Source organism: Hoplias malabaricus, chromosome 5 (assembly GCF_029633855.1).
Source record: "Hoplias malabaricus isolate fHopMal1 chromosome 5, fHopMal1.hap1, whole genome shotgun sequence".
In the NCBI taxonomy this organism is placed as follows: Eukaryota; Metazoa; Chordata; class Actinopteri; order Characiformes; family Erythrinidae; genus Hoplias; species Hoplias malabaricus.
In genome coordinates this window covers 59,969,514-59,985,674 of record NC_089804.1, presented here as the reverse complement: position 1 = coordinate 59,985,674, position 16,161 = coordinate 59,969,514, and the positions used below count along the sequence as shown (strand labels likewise).

At 40.3% G+C, this 16,161-nt stretch overlaps 1 protein-coding gene across 1 annotated transcript in view; it reads right to left on the bottom strand.

Moving 5' to 3' along the window:
* The window catches only part of LOC136697352 (neural cell adhesion molecule L1-like), an 82,755-nt gene extending 78,376 nt beyond the window's left edge, over positions 1-4,379 (bottom strand). The window contains exons 1-2 of the mRNA XM_066672387.1: positions 4,293-4,379; positions 4,141-4,144 (exon numbers count right to left, since the gene is read on the bottom strand). Coding sequence (XP_066528484.1) covers positions 4,141-4,144; positions 4,293-4,379 — 91 coding nt within the window. The remainder of the gene's footprint in view (positions 1-4,140; positions 4,145-4,292) is intronic.
* Between the last annotated feature and the right edge of the window lie 11,782 nt (positions 4,380-16,161).

Here is a 16,161-nt window from a genome sequence, read left to right as displayed (position 1 = left end):
ATTCGCTTGTTACAAACACAGAGCACATGTCGCGGAATTGTTTACATGGAGCTTCGTCATGTCGCACTCATGGGAGCTGGAGGCACTGCGGAGGAGAGCTTTGTTCTGGAAAATGAAGAGAATTTCAGCTAATCTGACGAAATCGGGGAGGACAGTGACGAAGAAAGATTTATTTTGAGATGCGGATTGATCCGAAGGAGGATTTTTGTGATAGGTAAGTGAAATATTTCCTTTCAAATGAAACAAACCCACGCTTCGCGCTTACTGTGTACACTCCGCGAATTCCGGATAAATTAAAATAAAGAATAAATTAAATAAGTATTACTTTGTATATGAAAGCATAAATGAATGCAAAAAAAAAATTGCTGTTGTGTAAACGGGACATTCAAGTGTAGCCTGTTGCTAATCTGAGTGTGCATGCTGAGAGTGCTAACATTACCATGCGAGGCTCCAGTACCATAAGTGTGGCTTATGGCTGTATATGTTTAGCCTAGTGTGGTAATGTAATGTGTAAATGGCCTGTGTGAATGTAATAGTGTCATCCTATGTAGCTTGTTATACTATGTACTGCTATACATAGGTCATATGTAAGTACTGTATTTGAAATACAAGTAATTATTAGTTGTAGTGACTGTTGGCATGTATAGCTAATCTTTGTAACTGCTCAGAAGCTCACATTTCTTATTATTTTTCTTTCAGAAATGTGGAAAATACTCCATCTCCAAGCAAAAGACGACAGCATCAACCAAGTCTGCAACCACCAACGTGTAAACACATGGTCCTTCCACATCTGCTCTGTAAGTTTAGCATTTTGCATTACACAACTCAGCACAAAACTTTGAAGTGGTACAGAAAACTGTTTCTTCACTTCTTGGACATTGCTGCTACCAATGCCTACATTCTCCACAACAACTTATGCAACAGGACAGCCTGACCCACAAGGCATTCATGGAAGAGCTTGTTGAACAGCTGTGTGGTATGCAAAAACCCCATGGAAGTGTGAACAGTGTGATGTCTACCTTTGCATGCAGCCAGACAGAAACTGTTTTAGAGACTGGCATCTTTTGTTGAACTGACTCATACATATATACACACACAAGGATATACAGTATGACTATCTTTAGTATATTATCACTATCTTTACATGTGAACACATTTTCCATTTATTTTAATTCATGCCAGTTATTTATTTTTTTGTTTTTATTGCTTGTTTAGTTCTCTTTTTTTGAAATAAACTGTGATAAACTCTGCCTCTGGTCTCTTCTCTTTTGACAGCTGTGGCGGTGACAGCTAATGGGCCATTCATTAGGCAGTGGGGTGGGGACCTCGCACCTCGGTTTTCGCACCTATCTTCATACATATGCAATGTAGGAGCCAGTGACTGAGAAAAACAGTGTCACCTCACATTTGTTATGTCCTAAGTATAAAATTACATACAATTTATGAAAAGTAGAATCAGCAGTGTGTTGCCAAGACCCGTGTTCACAAAGTTTTGACCTCAAAGGTCCCGGTGAGAAATGTTTAGAATGTGTTTTTTCACAGTATATCAGCACTTCTGAAAATAGGTTTTTGGAAAGTCTAAGTTTAGAGTAAATTTAATCAAAATATAGATGTATGACACTCTTACTGATTCAACATTGTTGTTGCAGAGATAGTTCTGAAAAATGCACGTGTAACACTTTGAGAAAAAATAATTTCAGATGCGTACAATTTGTAAAACAATCAAGGCATGTCAGACTACACCAGGGTGTCTGAAAACCCCTCAGACTCCAGGGGGTTAACTTGAAAATACATTTTGCACTCATTCCAATGACGCTCACACTACATTGGAATCCCAAATGGTTGCAATCAGATAGCACGTTTCTAGAACCAGAGAGCTTAGCAAAGTTTATTAAATGTCTACCTCCAGTCCTCTATGTTCTGTTCTGAACAAGGGCCAAACAGGCCTGATATCTAACTTCCTAATAATCACATGGATGGTGAATTTGCAGTTGTGTTTGAGGCCAGACGTGAATATGCAAATTATTTCCCTGTACATGTTCTAAACATTTCTCACAGACCCAAGGAGTTTGGGACAAATGGCTCAGTGTCAGGTTTGGATATAAAAACATAAATTACACTCATTAAAATTACCCTCAGGTTCCATACATTATGTCATCTCCCTGTCTTGAATGGAGCTTTGATGCTGTTGATTGCTCCTTAGTCTACTATTTGTAGTTTTGAGGTCTGGTGCACTGAGGGAGATTAATATATTAATGTGAGCACTGTGGTCCAACTGTATGTGGATATGCAAATTACTTCCCAGCATCCATGTGTTTTAGTTCTTACACTGTCCTCTGGATTCCTTGTACTGTTTATCACCTATCTGCATTTGGGCTCTTTAAAGACAGCTTTGATTTGATCTGTCTGTTCTAAATCAAGGGAACAGTGACAGGGTTATGTGTAGTGTATTAGATATGAACATTCACATTGGTTAGTCTGTATTGAATGTATCTTCTGAGCTCATTTCTAGATACACCCCAAAAAATTGTCATTTTCAGTTACACATGTGGCTTCAAATTAGAAAGTTTAGAACTCCTTGAGCAGTGGATAAATTTTTTCACATAGTTGTCAAATTTACATTTAATTTGTTTAGTCATGTTTTATTTTGGCAGCATGGTGGTGCAGCAGGTAGAGTCACACAGCTCCAGGGACATGGAGGTTGTGGGTTCGATTCCTGCTCTGGGTGACTGTCTGTGAGGAGTTGGTGTGTTCTCCCTGTGTCCATATGGGTTTCCTTTGGGTGCTCTGGTTTCCTCCCACAGTCCAAAATCACACGTTGGTAGGTGGATTGGCGACTCAAAAGTGTCCATAGGTGTGAATGTGTGTGCGTCTGTGTTGCCCTGTGAAGGACTGGTGCCCCCTCCAGGGTGTATTCGTGCCTTGTACCCAATGATTCCAGGAAGGCTCTGGACCCACCTTGACCCTGAACTGGATAAGCTGTTACAGATAATGAATGAATGAATGTTTTATTTTTGAACAGTGCTCTATGTTCCAGACCTCCTAGGGACCAGCTCCCTCCTCTCATAATGCCCCAAACAAAGTTCCAGAGCTCCCAGAACCAACTCTCTCCTCTCACTGCCCTATACACTCTGTTGCATTTTCATAAAATGCCCACCAGGTGGTGGCATAGTTACTGGACATGTGAACCTTTTTCCATGTTTAAGCTTCCGTTTGCCTTACCATTTTGAATCCAAGGACATTCAAGTTTTCAATTCAAGTCCCACACAGCAAAAAAATTATATTCTTGAATTATTTAACTCATTTTCTGTTATTTATGTTTGTGTTTAAAAGTTGTAAATTCTACATTCATATTCAATGATGGCCTTTTTTAAAATCATTCTCAGATTAAATGCAAGCTCTAAAGTAAAAGAGACCACCTGGTGCTTTGGTGTCAGTTCAGACAAGCTACCATGAATCAGAAAACTGTAGTGCAGTATTTTTATTGGAAAAACCAGTGGCGTAGTAAAGGTGTGTTAAAGCATAAAACCGTTTTGGCTTCAAATGTGTTGCAGTTTGAAAAGTCTCGTTCAGCCCATTGCTACGTATAATCATCAATATCCACACAAAGTGCACTACCCTGGGCCTAGAATTTAACTTAAAGTATTTTAAACATTCCGGAAGTATTACATAAAAATTAAATACTGCTGATTGGTCCTCACTGTGCTGTTCACTGGGTTGTGCAGTGCTGCTGATGTTTTCTCTCTGTTATTACTCATACCAGGAATCACACCAATCAGATTATTAATAATAATAATACATTTTATTTGTAATGAACTTTATGTCAGGAATCACGGGGCAGACTGACGGAGACGGATGAACACACTAAAACACAGGACTTTTATTTAAACAGAAGATATAACAAAGCAAAGACAGGCAACTATGGAAACAACAAGTTTTAGGAAATGAAATGAGGAAACGACAGAGACAGACAGACCAGACTAAGCAACATGACAGCACGATAAAGGAAGCAAAACACTACAATACTAGATGGGGAGAAACAAACAAACCTAGACAGGGAAAGCTAAACAGACAAACCTAGACATGGAGAGCGTAACAATACTAGGACTTGGAATGAGGAGACGACAGAGACAGACATACCAGACTAAGGAACAAGACACGGAAACACTGGAAGAGAAACAACAAGACTTGAAGGAAAGAAACAATATGATTTGAAATAGGAAACAAAACGAATGACCGATACAAGGAAATGACACAAGGGAACTTAAATACATGATACAGATGAGACACACCTGAAACAGATAACGAGGAGTGCGGACAAGGAGGCTGAACAAAGGCAGGACAAGTGCGGAGACATGGACAATAACAGACAGAGCCATGTGCTAGGGACTGGAACGGGCTGTTCCAGGAGATGGTATTATGAGCACTGTGGTCAAATTAGACACTGTTTAGCCAATTACTTCCCACTATCCCTGTGCTTTAGATCAACTGGCAGAGGTGTGAGCGAAACCAGAGCCTAGAAGTCAAGACCAAATAGCTAAGTGTCAGATTTGGACTTGAAAACACAAGTTGCACTCAATCAAATAACCCTCACATTTTACATCAGATATTTTGGGCTGGAGCTCGTATGAAGAGGACCGTTTTCATACATATCCCGAAGCAGCATAATCATGTTGATGATGAGTACTCTGTTGTGTGAAGTCAGACATGGATATGTAAATTAATTCTCAGCCTCCCTGTGTTTTAGTTCAAACACCTTTCACCATATTATTTGTACTGATCTGTGTTTGATTTTAAAATGCAGCTTGCACTCATTCAAATAATCCTCACATATTAAACCTTTAATCAGCACTTAAATGTAAGTCTCATGCAATATGTTACTTCTCAGATGGCTTGGGCTGAAGATCCAATGCAGTAGATAGATTCGCATGTTGCTTCAAATTGGAAATTGTAAACCACTTTGACTAGTGCATAATTTATTTAATATGGTTAGCATTGTTGAAACATCTTGCAGACATAGAGGGAAGATAAAAATGTAGGGGCCACAAAGGGGAAGAAATTATTACATATGAGACATAGGGACTTTCTGAGACATGTACAAAGACCTACCAGACATAGTGGAAAGATAGGAGACATAGAGGGACATTTGAATTCTTTATGAAATGTAGAAAGACCTACCAGACATAGATCCTACAGAGTAGTGTGTACAAAAAGTAGTGAATACAATTCAAACATTTTATTATGGGATAAATAGGTGGGGTAGTGCAGAGCCATTGTTTTGCTTATTGCGCTATCATTTTTATTTTGCATTGTTATGTTTTTAAGTTATTTTAATAGTTCATTTTATTATCAATTTCATTAAGGGAAAATCAAAAATACTTATGTGCAAGTTAGATTGAGCTGGGTTTGATCCAACAGCCTTTCGCTTACCACTGCACTAGTGGGGGCTGCTGAAAAAGGGTGGAATTAGAAACCACAAGAAGTGGTGGAAAAAAGGCGGGAAAACAAATCAAGGAGGCACTGAAAGCCAGTGTTCTCAAACAAAGGCCCTTGGATAAGAGAAAGAAAACACAAAACTGCCCTTGACATAGATATAGACATTGAGGAAGACCTAGCAGACATGGTGGAAATATTGGAGGTGTAGAGGGATAGTAGAAGACACAGAGTCTTTAGTACAATTAGGAAGACCTAGGAGATATAGTGGGACTGTAAAGTGTCTCTGATAGTGCAGTGGTAAAGAGCTACTCCATCATACTAAAGGTCACTGGTTCAAACCTAGCACAAAACAACTGGCACACTGTTATTTATATATTTATAGATAGTAGTGAGGAAAAAGCTCAGAGCTGTTGTTATGTTTATTTTGTAATATTTTTAGTTAATTTTATTTAATTAGTTTGTTTTATTATTCTTTTTCCAAAGGAAAAAGGATTAATAACAGTGTGCTCATGAGCAAGTTGCATTGAGCTGGGTTTGAACCAGCAACCTTTAATACAATGGCATAGTACTTTACCACTGCACTACCAGAAACACTTTAAAACCTCTTTAAGGGAAATTATTTCCCAGCATCCCTGTGTTTTAGTTCATACACCATGCTCTAAACTCTTTGTACTGATGAACACCTTCCTGCATTTGGCCAGTTTCAAGCTGGCTTTAGATGAATATATTATCTTGTGGCCCAATCATATGTGGATATGCAAATGATTTCCCAGAATTCCTGCCTTTTACTTCCTACACAATATTCTATATTTTTGTTACTGTTAAACATCTTTCTGCATTTGGCTACTTCTAAGCTGGTTTTGAGTCAGGTCATCTGTTCCAAACCAAAGGTACAGAAGAATGCCAGACAAATCTGAGATACACCACAAAGTACATTTTTTCATTATTATTTTATTGGTCTGTGGATTATCTGAGGCATTTTTTTCTGTATGATTGTGTGCTCTGTTCCAAATTGAGCAGCTGGGAGCAAACCCATACCCAAGGAGTTTGGGACAAGTGGCTCAGTGTCAGGTTTGGACATAAAAACATAAATTACACTCATTAAAATTACCCTCAGGTTCCATACATTATGGCATCTCCCTGTCTTGAATGGAGCTTTGATGCTGTTAATTGCTCCTTAGTCTAGTGTTTGTAGTTTTTGAGGTCTGGTGCACTGAGGGAGATTAATATATTAATGTGAGCACTGTGGTCCAACTGGATGTGGATATGCAAATTACTTCTCAGCATCCATGTGTTTTAGTTCTTACACTGTCCTCCGGATTCCTTGTACCATTAATCACCTATCTGTATTTGGTCTCTTTAAAGACAGCTTTGATTTGATCTGTCTGTTCTAAATCAAGGGAACAGTGACAGGGTTGTGTGTAGTGTAGTGTATTAGATTTGAACACTCACATTGGTTAGACTGTATTGAATGTATCTTCTGAGCTCAATTCTAGATACACCCCAAAATATTGTCATTTTCAGTTATACATGTAACATATATGGTTACTTTAACTACCATAATCACAATGTCATATCACAACTGCACTTTAATCACAATCCATAATCATAATGTCATTTCATAACTGCACTTTATGTAAATAGTGATCAAGATGGCGCTGGTGTGTGTGGCTGGCCGTCTGCTGCTCTCACTTTGCCTTGTGTTGTTGGTGTTGCTAAGCTTTGGCACTTCACATGTGAAGTCTCTACTGGTGTATGATCGCCAATTTCTCCTGGATCTTAGATATAATATCTGTGATGTAGGTGTTTTTAATCATAGTGGACAGATCCCTCTGCCCCCGCACCTATCGGGTATTCCGAATCACCTGCGCCAGGCCTTGGCCCAAACAATTCGGCGAAAGCGTCGCCGCCGCAGCGGTAAACGTGGCGGTCGGCTAGTGAAACTAAAGGTCTGCCTCTCACAATCGTCATCCAGTTCCCGGCCACGATGTGGATTATCCCCCCAATTCGTTGTGTCCTGGCATTTCCTGGAGCCCATCGGCATCTCCCTGGTACCTGTCATCGGCCTGGATGAGGGATCCCATCCTCGCCGCCCCTGCTTTTCCCGGCTCCGCGAGCGTGGGGTGAATCCCCGCAACCTGAGGATGCCGCTTCATGCTCCTAATCTGTCTAAAGCACAGACCTCAGCTCCTGCCAGGATCGGCCTTGTGAACGCCAGATCACTGGCAAATAAAACTTTTATCCTGAGGGACTTCTTCTCTTCCCAAAGCCTGGATTTTCTTTTTGTGACAGAAACTTGGATTGGTGCTGGTGAGTACAGTGCTCTCGTTGAACTTCTGCCGGCTGGCTGTGGTTATTTTAATACCCCATGGACGTCAGACCGGGGAGGAGGAACGGCGACTGTTTTTAAAAATAATTTTAAATGTAAACAGCGTGCTGTATCACCCTCATTTTCCAGTTTTGAGGTCACTTTATTTGAGGCAGGCCGCTCTGACCCGGTGCTGTGTGCTGTCATCTATCGACCCCCTAAATACAATAAGGATTTCATAAATTACTTTTCTGATTTTTTGGCGGGACATATGCCGAACTATGACCGCATCCTTATCGTCGGGGATTTTAACATTCACATGTGCTGTCCAGATAAACCGCTGGTGAAGGACTTTGTAAACATCATTGACTATTTTAATTTAGTGCAGTATGTGTCCGGGCCCACACATGAACATGGACATACCTTAGACCTTGTTCTGTCTTATGGGTTGTCTGTGTTAAATTTAGAGATCCATGAAAGTGGGTTTTCTGATCACATGCCTGTTTTATTTGATGTTGTTTTATCCTGTGCTGCTTTTAAACCTTGCGCTCCTGCTCAGCTTGGTCGGAGTTTTAACTCTTTCACTGCCGGTCAGTTCACCTGCGCTTTCGACCAGCTTTGTTCTCCTCCTGACTCAGCCTCTGTTAATACGGAGGAGCTCAGCTCCTGGTTTCACTCCTCCTGCCAAACCAGTTAAACCTGAGCCCTGGTTCAATGACCGAGCGCGTGCAGCAAAGCAGACGTATCACAGAGCTGAACGCCGATGGAAAAAGGCTAAGCTGCAGGTTTAATTTCAAATGTTAAAAGACTGCTGGCGTTCTTACCAGAGCACTATCAAAGAGGTTAAGAGAGAACACTTGTCAAATATTATTATGGCAAATTGTCATAAGCCACGTGTGTTATTTAAAACCATTGACTCTGTTCTTAAGGCCCCTCAGCCTGTCTGTTTGGAAGCATTTTTATTGATAAGATTGTTACTGCAAGAGCTCTTATCACAGCTCCTGCTGTTGACCCCTCTGACTCTGCCCCTTGCTTGGCTGTGTTTGATAGGTTTGAGCCGGTGACTCTGTCGCACTTGGAGGATGTGGTGGGCCATTTAAAGGTTCTCCTTGTGATGTTTTGCCTCCTCACTTTCTAAAAGAGATTTTTCATACTATAGGGCAGCAGGTTCTGGCCATTATTAACAGCAGCCTGTCTTCTGGTGTTGTTCCTGTGAGTTTTAAACATGCTGTAGTTCAACCCTTGCTCAAGAAACCTGGCCTCGACCATACTGTATTGGCTAATTATAGGCCTATTTCCAAGCTGCCTTTTATTTCAAAGATCTTGGAGAAAGTTGTTTATGCTCAACTGAAATTATTTTTGGATGAGCATAATATTCTGGAGGTTTTTCAGTCTGGTTTTAAAACCTTGCATAGTACAGAGTCAGCGTTTCTCAGGGTTTTCAATGATATTCTCCTGGCCAATGATTCTGGGGACCATGCAATTCTTGTCCTGCTGGATCTAACTGCTGCTTTTGACACAGTGGATCACAACATTTTAGTTTCCCGCTTGCAGCATCTAGTCGGCATTTGTGGTAGTGCTTTGGACTGGTTTAGGTCCTATCTGACGGACAGAACTTTGTGTGTGAGTTTTCCTGGCTCAGAATCCTCCTCAGCTCCCCTATCATATGGAGTTCCACAGGGCTCAATCTTAGGACCCCTCCTTTTCTCACTTTATCTGCTCCCATTGGGCTCTATCTTGAGAAAACATGGCATTGCATTCCACTGTTATGCTGATGGTGTTTGGTCCCAGTGGGCCCTGTGAAGCCCCTCCAGTTGATTTGAGCCCCTTGACTTTGTATGTGAAGCCAACTATCTTAAATTTGGGTTTTAAGATGGACAGTGATTTTAAATTGGACTGCCAAATAGGCACAGTAGGTAGGTTCAGCTTTTTCCACCTGAGGCAGCTGGCAAAGGTGAAGCCATTTCTCTCACACGAGCACTTTCAAACAGTAATCCATGCCTTCATCACATCCCGGCTGGATTACTGCAATGCACTGTATTTTGGAGTCAGCCAGTCCTCCCTCAGACGTCTTCAATTAGTTCAAAATGCTGCTGCCCGACTCTTAACGGGATCACGTAAGAGGGAGCATATAACTCCCATTCTGGCCTCTCTCCACTGGTTGCCTGTGCATTTTAGAGTACATTTTAAGATTCTCTTATTTGTTTTTATATCTTTAAATGGACTCACCCCACCTTACCTCACTGAGCTGCTACATCCCCATGTCTCTGCTTGGTGCCTCAGGTCAGCTGATCAGCTGCTCCTGGAGGTGCCGAGGACAAAACGTAAGCTCAGAGGAGATAGAGCCTTTTTAATTGCATTCCATTACAGATTAGGCAGGCTTCTTCACTTTCGATTTTTAAAACCTATCATAAAACCCACTTTTATTCCTTGGCTTTCAACCCAGCATGAGACGTTTGTTTTGTTTTGTTTTATTAGTTTTGTTTTTATTTAAGTTATTTATTTTTCCTTATTGGTTATTTTATTTTATTTTGTTATATTTTGTTTTATAAACATCTTTTGTAAAGCACTTTGTTTTAGCTGTTGGTGTTTTTTAAAGTGCTCTATAAATAAAGTTGAGTTGAGTAAATAATCACAACTGCACTTTATGTAAATTATGTAAATAATGTTATTATATTGCACTTCTGTTTAGATGCTAACTACATTTCATTGGCCCTGTACTTGTAGTCTGCACAATGACAATAAAGTTGAATCTAATCTAATCTAATCTAATCTAACATGTGGCTTCAAATTAGAAAGTTTACACCTCCTTGAGCAGTGGATAATTTTTTCACATAGTTTATTTTTCAAATTTACATTTATTATATGTTTGGTCATGTTTTATTTTGGTGGTGCAGCAGGTAGTGTCGCAGTCACACAGCTCCAGGGACCTGGAGGTTGTGGGTTTGATTCCCGCTCCAGGTGACTGTCTGTGAGGAGTTGGTGTGTTCTCCCCGAGTCTGCGAGGGTTTCCTTTGGGTGCTCTGGTTTCCTCCCACAGTTGGTAGGTGGATTGGCGACTCAAAAGTGTCCATAGGTGTGAATGTGTCTGTGTTGCCCTGTGAAGGACTGGTGCCCCCTCCAGGGTGTATTCGTGCCTTGCGCCCAATGATTCCAGGAAGGCTTTGGACCCACAGTGACCCTGAACTGGATAAGCGGTTACAGATAATGAATGTATGTTTTATTTTTGAACAGTGCTCTATGTTCCAGACCTCCTAGGGACCAGCTCCCTCCTCTCATAATGCCCCAAACAAAGTTCCAGAGCTCCCAGAACCAACTCTCTCCTCTCACTGCCCTATGCATTCTGTTGCATTGTCATAAAATGCCCACCAGGTTTCGGCATAGTTACTGGTCATATGAACATTTTCCATGTTTAAGCTTCCATTTGCTTTACCATTTTGAACACAAGAATGTTCAAGTCCCACTACAGCAAAAAAAAATTATATTCTTGAGATATTTAACTCAATTTCTGTTATTTATATTTGTGTTTAAAAGTTGTAAATTCTACATTCATATTCAATGATGGCCTTTTTTAAAATTTAACATTCAATATTTTTGAACATTATTTTTATGCAAGTAAAAAAAATAGCTCTCAGATGAAATGCAAGCTTCCAAGTAAAAGTGACTACCTGGTGCTTTGGTGTCAGTTCAGGCAATCTACAGTGAATCAGGAAACTGTAGTGCAGTATTTTTATTGGAACAACAGGTGGCGTAGTGAAGGTCTTTTAAAGCATAAACATATTTTGGCTTCAAATGTGTTGCAGTTTGAAAAGTCTCACTCAGCCCATCATTAATAATAATAATACATTTTATGCAGCACAACATGTCCCTATATCTCAGCTTTGTGATGTGGTAGGGCAAAAAGTACCACAACACTGTCTTCGTAAGGACCTCCCTGACACACGGTGTGGGTTTGAAGAAGATCAGAGGAGGTCACATATTTTACCCAAAAAAACATTAAGGGGTACCCCTTTGTGTTTTTTTAGACTAAATTTTTGACCGTCTCAGATTTCTTCCAAACTCACAATGTTGATTGAGCAGGTCCTGACTTACACAGGGGTGTGATTAATTTCAGCCTATCTCATCCCAAAGCTGAGATATGAGGATTAACATAACTGGGGTTTTCTTTCTATAGGTTTATTGCTGTTGAATATATTGGAATTAAATTTATGAGCTTGTTATATGTCCAATAAAGCAAAATACAGATGCAATGTAGGATATATTGGACTGACTAGACTTTTCTGATCGCACCCTTCTACTCATGTGTTTACGTAGCATCACTGGAAGTAGGAATCCCATCATGAAATTTACAGTTATACATTTTACGCAGCACATCATGTCCCTATATCTCAGCTTTGGGATGTGGTAGAGCAAAAATGACCACATCACTGTCTTCGTCAGGACCTCCCTTACACATGGTGTGGGTTTGAAGAAGATCCGAAGAGGTCACATTTATCACCCAAAAAAACACTAGGGGTACCCCTTTGTGTTTTTTTAGACTAAATTTTTGACCGTCTCAGATTTCTTCCAAACTCACGATGTTGATTGAGCAGGTCCTGACTTACACAGGGGTGTGATTATTTTCAGCCTATCTCATCCCAAAGCTGAGATATGAGGATTAACCTAACTGGGATTTTTCGCTCAATAGGTTTATTGGTGTTGATTATATTGGATTTAAATTTATGAGCTTGTTATACGTCCAATAAAGCAAAATACAGATGCAATGTAGGATATATTGGACTGACTAGGCTTTTCTGATCGCACCCTCCTACTCATGTGTTTACCTAGCTTCACTAGAAGTAGGAATCCCATCATGAAATTAATAGTTATACATTTTATGCAGCACAACATGTCCCTATATCTCAGCTTTGGGATGTGGTAGGGCAACAATTACCACACCACTGTCTTCATCAGGACCTCCCTGACACACGGTGTGGGTTTGAAGAAGATATGAGGAGGTCACATATTTCACCCAAAAAAACACTAAGGGGTACCATTTTGTGTTTTTTTAGACTAAATTTTTGACCGTCTCAGATTTCTTCCAAACTCACGATGTTGATTGAGCAGGTCCTGACTTACACAGGGGTGTGATTATTTTCAGCCTATCTCATCCCAAACCACAACACTGTCTTCGTAAGGACCTCCCTGACACACGGTGTGGGTTTGAAGAAGATCAGAGGAGGTCACATATTTTACCCAAAAAAACATTAAGGGGTACCCCTTTGTGTTTTTTTAGGCTAAATTTTTGACCGTCTCAGATTTCTTCCAAACTCACAATGTTGATTGAGCAGGTCCTGACTTACACAGGGGTGTGATTATTTTCAGCCTATCTCATCCCAAACCTGAGATATGAGGATTAACGTAACTGGGGTTTTCTTTCTATAGGTTTATTGGTGTTGAATATATTGGAATTAAATTTATGAGCTTGTTATATGTCCAATAAAGCAAAATACAGATGCAATGTAGGATATATTGGACTGACTAGGCTTTCTGATCGCATCCTTCTACTCATGTGTTTACCTAGCTTCACTGGAATCAGGAATCCCATCATGAAATTTATAGTTATACATTTTATGCAGCACAACATGTCCCTATATCTCAGCTTTGGGATGTGGTAGGGCAACAATTACCACACCACTGTCTTCATCAGGACCTCCCTGACACACGGTGTGGGTTTAAAGAAGATATGAGGAGGTCACATATTTCACCCAAAAAAACACTAAGGGGTACCATTTTGTGTTTTTTTAGACTAAATTTTTGACCGTCTCAGATTTCTTCCAAACTCACGATGTTGATTGAGCAGGTCCTGACTTACACAGGGGTGTGATTATTTTCAGCCTATCTCATCCCAAAGCTGAGATATGAGGATTAACCTAAATGGGATTTTTTGCTCAATAGGTTTATTGGTGTTGATTATATTGGAATTAAATTTATGAGCTTGTTATACATCCCATAAAGCAAAATACAGATGCAATGTAGGATATATTGGACTGACTAGGCTTTTCTGATCGCACCCTTCTACTCATGTGTTTACCTAGCTTCACTGGAAGTAGGAATCCCATCATGAAATTTACAGTTATACATTTTATTTAAAAAATACAAAAACCATATCTTAATATAATACAGAATTTCTAGCAAAGCATTCATTCATTATCTGTAACTGCTTATCCAATTCAGGGTCACAGTAGGTCCAGAGCCTGCCTTGAATCATTGGGCACAACGCAGGAATACACCCTGGAGGGGGCATCAGTCCTTCACAGGGCAACACAGACACTCACACCTACAGACACTTTTGAGTCGCCAATCCACCTATCAACATGTGTTTGTGGACTGTGGGAGGAAACCCACACAGACACAGGGAGAACACATCAACTCCTCAGAGACAGTCACCCAGAGTGGGAATCGAACCCACAACCTCCAGGTCCCTGGAGCTGTGTGACTGCGACACTGCCTGCTGTGCCACCGTGCCGCTCTAGCAAAGCAATTAAATCTAAATGTATGATTTATTACATCATCTCCTTATTGTTATCAAACCTTTATAAGATAAAATGTTCACATACATTATTCATATGAATAGTTAATTAAAGGAATTCTGTGAAGCTGCTTTGTGACAACATCAGTTGTGAAAAGCGCTATATAAATAAATTTGATTTGATTTAAAGGTAATTAATGCATGGTTAAGTTAAAGCCCTGTCTTCTTCATCTACAGAGAGTGGACAGAGGAAGTGAATTCCAGCGGTCATCCCTTTAAACAATGTAAAGGGAAGCATGTGAATTTTTTAGAGATGAGAGAGGACCCCACACTAAACAACTAAACAACACCAGTAGATTGACCAGAGGAGGATGGGTCACCCCTTGTGAGCCTTGGTTCCTCCCAAGGTTTCTTCCTCAGCTGGGGGAGTTTTTCCTTGCCACTGTCACCCCTGGCTTGCTCACTTGAGGGTTTTACAATTTGTTTTTACAATTCATGTCAAATCTTGTCTTACTGGAATTCTGTGAAGCCACTTTGTGACAACATCAGTTGTGAAAAGCGCTATATAAATAAATTTGATTTTTGATTTGATACCTACCTGTGGTGGAGTCTGTCAGTGACAGGTATTGAAATTGATGATGCTTAAAATAATTTTCTATTGGCCAGTTCTTTAGATGATTTGGCTTACGTGGAGCAGCATTTTTTGCAGAAATTCACTAATTCTCTGGCATTTTAAAACAAGTCTTGCTATAGCAACTTTTGCTTCACCATTCTTCTGAGAGAGCTCCTGTTTTGGTATGCCAGGAAGTTCTGTAGGAAGTCTGCTCCTGTGTTCCGTGTCCTGGACACCAGACTCTACAAAAAAGAAATCTCATACTCCGTGGTGGTGCATCCACTGCACATTAGAGGCTATGGGCAGTAACCATGTCTGCCCCGTAGATTTGATGCTCTGTGTGGCTACTCCCAAGGCCAAGTGTCATGGTGCTGTCAGGCTCCTTCAGACTGTCACCACCATAAGCTGAAGCTGGACAGACTGTGGGTGTAAACACTTGAGTCTGAGTATTATTATGTATGGGATAATGTGGCTATACCTTTCCAAATGGAACAACACTGGACTCTGGGTGTGAGTCATCAAAAACTTTACAACAGCTTGAGACTGTGCAAGATCGCTGAACCCAATCTATTGAGGAAACCGGACACTGCACTAAATCAGCAAAAGGCTGATGGAATACTGGGGGAACTGGCTTCAAAGTATGGTTTATAATCTGAATTATAATATCCCTCAGGGAATATCTAGCAGTTTTGTCTGTTCTGTTTCCCTGAGGGCCTCTGTTTTTCAGCACAGGGATTTTTATCAGTCTTGTATTAAAATGATGAAACACTTTTTAAGAATGCTTTAACAGGTTGTTTTTTATTCCCCTACACTGCTCACATTCTCCACCTAAAGAATGGAAAGCTGTAATTTTAGCACTTTGAGATTTCCTTGAAATGTAAAGTATCACACCCTCATCCTGTCATCTCTGTTTTCCACGCCATGTGCTCTCTCAGCACATGGCTCTGTCTGTTATTCTCCATGTCTCCACCCTTGTCCCACCTTTGTTCCGACTCCTTGTCCATAATCCTCGTTATCTGTTTCAGATGTGTCTCGTCTGTATGACGTATTTAAGTTCCCTTGTGTCATTTCCTTGTATTGGTCATTCATTTTGTTTCCTATTTCAAGTCATGTTATTTCTTTCCTCCAAGTCTTGTTGTTTTTCTTCCAGTGTTTCCATGTCTTGTTCCTTAGTCCGGTATGTCTTTCTCTGTCGTCTCCTCATTCTAAGTCCTAGTATTGTTACACTCTCCATGTCTATGTTTGTCTGTTTAGGTTATCGTGCTGTCATGTTGCTTAGTCCAGTCTGTCTAT